Source organism: Notamacropus eugenii, chromosome 4 (genome assembly GCF_028372415.1).
Source record: "Notamacropus eugenii isolate mMacEug1 chromosome 4, mMacEug1.pri_v2, whole genome shotgun sequence".
In the NCBI taxonomy this organism is placed as follows: Eukaryota; Metazoa; Chordata; class Mammalia; order Diprotodontia; family Macropodidae; genus Notamacropus; species Notamacropus eugenii.
The window spans coordinates 458,977,620-458,986,862 of record NC_092875.1 but is presented as its reverse complement, the minus strand read 5'-3'; the positions used below and the strand labels follow the sequence as shown (position 1 = coordinate 458,986,862).

At 36.6% G+C, this 9,243-nt stretch overlaps 1 protein-coding gene across 3 annotated transcripts in view; it reads right to left on the bottom strand.

Annotated features, from left to right (window-relative positions):
* Positions 1-955: 955 nt before the first annotated feature.
* Positions 956-9,243, bottom strand: part of EDIL3 (EGF like repeats and discoidin domains 3) — a 603,244-nt gene continuing 594,956 nt past the window's right edge. For all 3 annotated transcript variants that reach the window (XM_072606206.1, XM_072606208.1, XM_072606207.1), the window contains one exon: positions 956-1,187. In XM_072606206.1, the coding sequence (XP_072462307.1) occupies positions 1,038-1,187 (150 nt within the window). In that variant the 3' untranslated portion in view covers positions 956-1,037. The remainder of the gene's footprint in view (positions 1,188-9,243) is intronic.

The window sequence follows — 9,243 nt, the reverse complement described above, 5'->3', positions numbered from 1 at the left end:
TGAGAAAGGGGTTTCCAGGTTTCTTTTCCAATCTCCCAAAGGGAGCCATGACAAGGTTAAGAACCCTTGCTGTAGGATAACATCAGAGTGGGTTTGTAATTTTTAAAACCAAAAGTGGTAATTGGTGGTAAATATAGACTTTAAGGAGTACAATGCTACTTTTCCAACTGTCCTTTGGTAACTATATTGCCAAATGATAGTACGATTGGAGTAATTTATTTGTAGCATTTCTGTACTTAGGACTTCCGTTCAGAATAAAGCCATGGATATTCCTAGGTCAGAACCAGGAATTTTCGAAGGGCCTCATATTAAGTTGGGTACCTCATATAAACAAAGACTTTTTTTTTCAACTAGAATGAGGTTTCTCTGAAAAAGTTTAGATGTATTGAGGCCATACACTAATGAAAGCAACTGAATGGAATCACATGGGGTAGAAACTTCAAGAGCTTTATAAATAATTGAAGAGTAGGATTGGAAGGTAGTTTCTATAATATCAACAAGGAGTGCATACCACAGATTTTTTTCAAAAATGTGCAATAAATACTGACAATGTTTGGTTGGCACATGGAAACAATTAAGGTAATGCTGAGTTATTTCATAGGGGGAAAAAGAGAAGAAAACAAAACTTATTGCTAATTTGCAGTGTCTTTTTTTTAATAAGTAAGAGGCTAGTTTCAACTTTCTCTGCCTCCATACTGAGGCAATCAGAACATTCTGCCATCCCTGTTTTAAAAAAAGACACTCCTTTCCTAACATCTTTCAACTAGTGTGAACAACTGAGAAGAATATGAGAAAAGTAATTCCACAGTTAGAGGGAATATGTATATGAACAGATCTAAAGGACAAAAAATCAGGTTGGACCATTTAAAGGGCAGGCTTAGACCTCCTAAGAAAAGACAGTGGCCTACCGTAAATTGAGCACTTGTTCATGAAAAAGACAAAACAAAACATTCAGTTTCCTACAGGTTTGCACAGTTTATTCTATGGAGATACTTTTTCAGGATATAGTGAGCAGAGTTTCCAAGCACTGGGCCTTGTTAATCCTCCTCGGTGCAGCCCAACAGCTCTGACCGCAAGGTGATCCTACCATACCAGGACCAAGGAAGGATCCTTATGTGCCGTGCATAGATGGGAGGGTCAATGACGTTTTTTCGGTGTGTGTCATTGTCAAAATTGCCCTGGAAAACCTGGGAAGGAAGAATGAAGAACATTAACTTTGTATGTCTTTTTCATATTCGCTGAGAAGAGGGATGAAAAGGAAGGCAGTGGAAAGTTTTCTCAAAAAACAAAAACCTTCTAAGAAATATGTACCCTTCATAGAAGGTATTTTTATTTAAGAGATCTTTTATCTCATATACCTGTACCAAAGACGCATAATTTAGAAAAATGTAGTGACCTGAAAAGATGGGTGCTGCCTTGGGTAATCTTGATGTCTCTTAGCACTTGTGGGGTTTCAGGAGAAAAATCTTTGGATACTTTCCATTTCCATTGAAGGATAAAAAGTACGTGTTGAGTTTACAAGGAAACTCCATCTGATAGAGAGCTGAATGATCTTCCTGTTTAATACTGAGACAGAAACATATTACTACCAAATAGTCATTCAGTAGAATATATGAAAGCCATCCATTATTCATATTTGTGGTTTCTTATAAAGATAAGGACAGTCAGTAAATTCCCAGTTCAATTTGGAATCTTAGTCAAATTCCAAGTTATATATGTATCCACTTTCCCAGAAGTAGTTTTAGAGCGACAATTGCGTCCATGTTGACAGTATGGCCAAATATTGCATTCTTTCCCCTGGTGCAAACACACTGGCATAATGTTGTGTGGAAATTCTTAATCCTGTTCAGTTTGCTTTCAAACTTGTGGGAGAGAAAATTGAAATACAAGGAACCTTCTCTTCTTCAAATATCCTAAGTAGAAGAAGGGATAGAAATTTTGATTTTACAGGCATAGGGAATTCCCTGGTGGAAGAAAAAAACATAACACAACACAAAACCCCCTCTATCAATGCAGATTGGTACTTTCTCGCTAACTTTCAGTGTTAAGAGTTGCTTAGAGAACTGAAAGAAGGAAAGTGGCATGAAATAATTGTCAATGACTATGTCTTTGGTTTATTCTGTGCCTAAGACCTGAGGCAGCTTGCCATGCAATGTTTCTTCAGGGACATATAAAACACAAAGAAGTATAAACATGGACACAGAGAGATAGCCACCTAGGAAGCTCCACTGGGATATACTGTTCTGCAATGGCAGGTTCTTACCTGGATCTCTTGGTTTTCTTCCTATCAACGTATCAAGCTCTATAGAGCCAGTTGAAGAGCCAGTTTGGGAACATTAGTCCTAAATCCTAGCCCAGCAGTGGGGAACGTTGAGGCCAACATGGTCCCCTAGTCCTCAAGTGCAGCACCTTGACTCCAAACTTCACAGAACAAATTCCCTTAATAAAATGATTTCTTCTGTAAAACTTGGATTCATCAAAAGGCTGCACCCAAGGACCGTCACACATGACCTCAAGGCTGCACGTTCTCTACACCTGGCCCAGTGTTTCCTTACTTGTATATGCTGCCTAAGGACAGGCTTATAGTGAAAGAGAAGCTGAAACCTCACTGATACTGTTGGTGCTGACTGTTGCTTCCTTCCCCTCCAGTTCAGTTGTCCTGCCTCCTAATACTAAATGCTATTAAAGCAAAAACAGACAAATATCACACACAGCATATAGTAGAACAAGGAACAGATGAAAAAGAGTATTTCACTTTGTATTCTCAAATGCTGGAAGGGGAGAGGCATGTTTAACTCTGGTATCCTCAGTTTGTATTGTGGCACCTTGGCTCTATTTTTTAACTTAATTTGTCTCATGGTAAGGAAAATGTGATCTTTCTGCAATTGTTTTCGGTTGATCACTTGGTCCTTAGCTCCGACACATTTGAAGAACGGATCTTGAAAGCTTGTAACCTTCAATTTGTTAAGCACCTGATGGCTGCAATGAAATTTTAATTTTTCTCGTTTAGAATCAAAGTCGGCCAATAGGAGACCTGACAGTAAACATCTGGGGAAAAAAGGCAACCCAAAGACCACATAGCAGAAAATGCAATGCATTGCTTCAAAAGGACTAAAATGAAAGGTAAAAGATAAGAAATAATGCCCTTTAGAAGGAGATGGTTCAGTCACACATGGGCAATAAAGGTGCTCTGGAAGCGGTAAAAAAATATTAAAAGATACTCTGCTTCACAACATAAGGTGGTGGTGGCACAGATTAATATAAGGCACAGAAAAGAAAAGACAGGGTAGCTCTGCTGCTAGTCGGTAGGAAAATCTACCTTAGGTAGATGGTGAGAGTAAAATGTCACATCCATATCTGATAGGGAAACATATCTCTACTTGACATAAAAAAACCTATCCTCAAGGCCATTTTGTGAATTACTATTTTTTGGAGATGGTAATGTTGAATTCTGCCAAGTGGATAATCTTTCCTGTATCTAGATCAAAGTTTCACTTCTGGAACATTCAAAGTCCTACAATAATGCTTTCTAGGTAGAAGGTGGGGGCAAGTAGCAGAGGAGGAGGAACAGGGGAAGCAAGGGAGGAGAAAGAAGATAAGAATAGAGAAGAGGAGGGGAAGAAATGGAAGGAAAGGAAAAGGAAGATGAGAAGGAAAGACAAGCGGAGGAGGAAAGAGGGAAAAAGACGTTGAGAAAGAGGAGAACAACACAAAGAAGGAAAGTGTGGACAAAAAAATCTCATGAAGTCAAAATGGCTCTGACCTTATAAGCACACAATACAACATTCCCCCTAAGGAAACCCGAATATGAAACCTCCAAAGAGACTGTCTTTGCAACAGTGGAGAATAAACCATCTGGTTTCCTGATACACTCCCTGAATTTCAGTAAAGGCTCAGAGGGATTGTGATGCAACCATTTGATAATGAACTCTTAAAATCTCATTTTGCTACACTACTACAGAATGAAATGGATAACTCTGGAACTCATGGTTTAGATTCATTAACTTTCCTTGCAGGATTTGCAATGTACCCAAATAGAGTTCTGTGTACTTTGATCTTAGGAAGGGAAGAAAGGTGCTAAGAATTTCCTTTCTAGTTCACTAGTCCCTAGCTCAGATTTCAAGTAGGAATAATTAGTTCCTGAAACATTAGCTGAATTATTATTGACACAAAAATTTAAGCAATAGAGAATAAGCTTTGAGAATCAAATCTATGAACAAAACTGCAATGTGACGTAACCTTATTAAAATCTCACTTTAGTGTGTGAAGGTTGGAAGAGATAGTTGAATGTTCAATTTTTTTTCATAGATTTAAATAACTAAGAGTAAACACAACATAGAAGCTACAATTTATCTCTAGGAGAAACAGATAAAACCAAGATCATTTTAAAAATTTAAGTTATTCTCCAATGTCTCTGTGTAACCAGCATAAGGCAAGTATTAGAATACTGACTCAAAAACGCTACAATGGGTGTGCACGCAAATGTGCAGCACATGTGGTGCCTTCCTTGATATACCACTAGGGAAACTCTGCTGATAATGCCATCAATGTGCATTACTTGGAAGATGATTGCTAAGTAAGAATCTTTTGCAGTGACTTCAGAGAGAATTCTTTGAAAGCTGTGCAACCATATAGACTATAAAGCAATGAGCATTTACATTCAGTTCAATTTCTGAAAGACTGAGGGGGCATAAACACTCATCCACACGCAAAAATCTGTTGCATGTGAAAGTTTGTCTTTAACAAATAGGTGTGCAGATATTTCAGATTGGAGAGAAGGCTATTAGCTTATTATCTGCTGACAAGTTTGCTGATGTATTAAAGTATGATACTGCTTGTACTCTCAACATATGGAAACCGAGGCAAACACCTAGTGTTTTGGATTTGTACCATAATTGATACCTTAAACAGAAGAGAGATATAAGTTAAGGGTAAGAAATATTAGAATGCCTTGCAATATCCTTTTGCTAGAAAGATGATGGATTCAGTTCTCTTAGTACATCCGTTATATCATGCATGTCAAAAAACTAGTAAAGAGTTAATTCTCAACGTATGGTAGCAAAATATATTATTGGGAGCATATTAGACATAAGAAAAAAAGTAGTAGTTTGGGAATCATAGTATTTCCTTGGGGCATCAGTACAACATGATGCTACAACCCAAAAGACCCACACAGTATTAAGTATCATGAAAAAGGTTATTAAAAATAAGCTAGAAATTATTAGCATGCTTGTAGGTAAAGTTATGACATGTCTTCTGGGGCCATGGCAGTAGTAATAGATTTGGAGTCAAATATGGAATCAAATAAGTAGTAGAATTCCAGCTCAGCTACTGAGCAATTCATTTCACTGAGCCTCAGTTTGCTCCTATGTAATATTATCCAGGGCTATGTTTTCATTCAGACCTATATTCTGTTTGAAATGCTTGGCCATGGCCAATGTGAAAAATTTGTTTTACTGACCTATGCATATTTCTACAAGGGCTTTGTTTTTCTTTCTCATGTGTAGGTGGATAGGGTTGGAGAGGGAAAATAAATGCATGATAGTGGAAAAAAATTAACTGGAAAAAACAAACAAACAAGGGATATAATAGGGAAGGTCATATCTGTCCTAAGTTAACGACAACCTTAAAATTTAGTTATATTTTGTCTTCTTTTGTCAGATATTCCTGGCTTTCATTTAGAAACTGCTCAAAACATATTTGAATTTATTCATTTTTATAATTTTTTCCATAATATCTTCTTGGGTTAATAAGTATTTCAGATGTTTTATTTGTCCCAATATTATGCTTTTTAACTACCCCTTAATTTAAAGGTCTAGAATTTTATTGACAGTCATTGTTCAATTTTCCAACTTGACTTATTATTTTGTAGATTTTTATCTTGTTACCTCTTAGCTTTTACCTTTTAAAATATGGGATCTCAGATCTTCTGAGTCTGTTCTTAAAAGATAGCTTTACCATTCCTTTGATTTAGGAGAGTTTACCATTTATAGCTCCAGGACAAATTTACTGAGTCCTGGTGATCAGAACTGAACTTACTATCATTTAGAGATCTGGAACTTAGAGCTGAAAGAGATTGTAGATGTCATGTAGTCTAAACCTTTAATTTTTTATAGAAGGAAACCAAGGCTTTAAGAAATTAAATAACTTGTCTGGAGTCATGAAACAAATGAGACCATAAAACCTAGATCTTCTAATTGCCAATCCACTGTTCCCTCTATGACACAATAAGATGTATCATTAAAAAAAGTACAGATATTATCATATTTTCTATTTTCACTTAAGACCTTATTTACTGAATCTCAAATTGTTTATATGGATCTTTGGGGCTTATGTCCATGTAGAATACTCTATGTATTGAGGTCTTCAGATCCCTTTTACTGGCTATTCTCTCTGTATAAGTTATATAGCTCTGATTATTTATCCATGGCACACATTTGTAAATTTTCTGTCCATTCAGATACACTGAGTCTACCACCATTATCTTGTCATTACTATTTAGGACAGATTAGCGTCATTCTCAAATGCAGATTCTGCTTTTTATCTCAATCAATTATAAGGATTAGGCAAGACAGGTCTTTGCTAGTAGCAGCTTTTCACAAACTGTAGACTTTATATATCTTTATTCAGAGGATAGTTTGTTTAATGATCCTTATATAATAAAATTTTATTCTTCAAAAGGTGGAAGGAACAAGAGTTAGGTCTGATAGTAGCTAACAAGAACTCACTTTTGGGGTGGGAGAATAATTTCTATAATTTGTAATAAAGAAGTTCAAAAAAGTCAGGCATAGTCTACTATAGACATTAAATTTTGGAAGAGCAGATTTCAAAGGGTTTAGAAGAAGATTAGGTAGGATGCAATGAATTTGAATTCCTTATGGAAAGTCAGTGTGTATGAGAGATGGAAATGAAATAAAAACAATCAAAAGACCTAAGGTGAAAAACATTCCAAAAAAGAGGAAAAAAAATTGAGTGGTTTGAAGAGGTTTATGGAGAAACCCAATGAACTCACCCATGAACTTGGCTTTCACCAAGAAATGTATAGAAAAGTTAGCCTTGATTCCAAGAGGACCTGAGAGCAAGTCCTTATTCTGATACCAACTAAATGAGTGACCTTGGACAAATCACTTCAATTTTGAGTGATGTGACTATAGATTGCCGGGAAGGTGTTAGAGGGATCTCCCTTAGTAGAAAGATCCTATGTATGTGAAATTACAGTCCAGCACTAGTAAGAATATCACATGATCCTCAAAGAATGGTGCTGAATTCTAAAGCTCAGAGTGAACCGTGGCTGGTGAGAAAAGCTAATGCCTCAAATTCCCACAGTTTGTAAGACTTTAGTGGATAAACAGACCTAGTAGTGGTATTGCTGGGTCAAAAGATAAGAGAATAAAACGAAAGGTAGTACTAATACATGGGATGATGTGAAGGGAAAAGGCACAACTTGTCAATCCTTAGTTTGCTTACTAAGATATTATTAGAGCACTTCCCTGTCTTTGTTAAATTCAAGGGGCCAAGAACAGATAAACTATATCTATCACTTAGCGCAGTGCCTGGCACAGAGTAGAGGCTAGGTGATTACCTGACTATATCCTCAGATACTGAAAGAATGTGCAGATGTGAGTCATACGTGAAAGATCATGGAAAAGAAGAGAGAGACCCAAGGACTATAGCATTGTATACATTGCCCTGATTTTCAGAAAAGGGAAGAGAATGGGGTTTCCATTAGTCGGTGAGGTTAACATTGATTCCTGGGAAAATTCTTGAATGAATTATTTCCAAAGGTTAGCAAATGTTCAGAAAAGGGAGTAATGCTTGTAAAGAGCCAGCATAGCTTCCTCAAAAACTGGTCTTGGCTTGGTCCTGGATGGTTAAACTTTTTTTTAAATCAATAACTAGGATAAAGACATAGATGGCGGTTCATCAAGTGTGCTGATGGGAGAGAGATATAGCATATTTGATAGACTCAAGATGTGAAAACATGGAAAACTAGAATATTGGACTGAATCTAATAACATGTCCTTCAATAAACATAAATATAAAGGCTTACCCTTAAAAAATATCACCTCAAGTACAAGAGAGGTGAGGCAAGGTTAGACAGCCATTTACCTTAATCAATTTCAGGAGTTTAAAAGACTGCAAGTTTCATAGGAGTAGTGATCAGTGTGTGATTGTGCCAGTCAAAAAGTTAATGTTGTATGGGACAGCATTAAGGGAGGCATGATTTATAGGGAGAATCATGCTGTGGATAAAACACCACACTTGGAATTGGAGGACCTGGTCTCAGATCTTTGTTCTTGCTATCTGTGTGACCTCAGATAAGTCATCTAACTTTTCTGGTTTTGGATAATTCTGAAGGTCTCTTTTAAAGCTATGAGTCTATGACAACTACTTGATTTGGACCATAAACCTGACCATTTCAGGGAACAGGTATGAATGAGAATCTCCCTAATATCCTTCTTGGATACAAAGAAATAATTCATTTCTCTTTATATGTCCTCTATTGGCTCCTTATCAGTCACCAACGGGTCTTACTACATTGTGGTAAAGTGTAGAGAACACTGGCTGTTATGATCAAAAAAACTGGGTTTGAACCCTGTCTCTAGCACTTACTTTGCTATCTTGGGCATGTCACTTTACTTTCTTTGGCCTGATTAATTTTTTTTGTCTCTATACAATCTATCCCACTTCCTGGGTTTCTCTATTAACCCCACTTCAATTATATTTTCATTTTTATAAGATGCTATTTCCCTTGCAATAACCTCTATATCTCTGCTGAAATAAAGTCTCCATGTGCAGATGTTTTTGAGCAACTAACATTTTATAAATGTAAGCATACTGTTTTCTGGTTTGCAATAAGGTGGTCTTAAAGAGTTTGATTGTTTTAAATAAGGATCACATTTCACCACAGTTTCATTTTTGCAAAATGGAACACTATGATGGATTGTGGGAGTTTTCTACTTCACCCTATTAGGTCAAAATTTAATTGTGCAGAGACAACAGTTATTTAGTGTTTCACCCACAGTCACTTCTGAACCATCTTTTATCTATTAGCTAGGAACAAGTCCCATATAATTAACCTCCTCATAGACAAACCACCTGTTCTAAGAAACAACTGTTTGGCATATCCAGACTCTCCACCTATTCTCTCATTCCTCTGTTTTCTACATAAGATTTTCTTCTGCTGCTGTGTTAATATAGGTGATTCCTACAGTATGGTTTAGATTTTTTTTTCTCTGTATT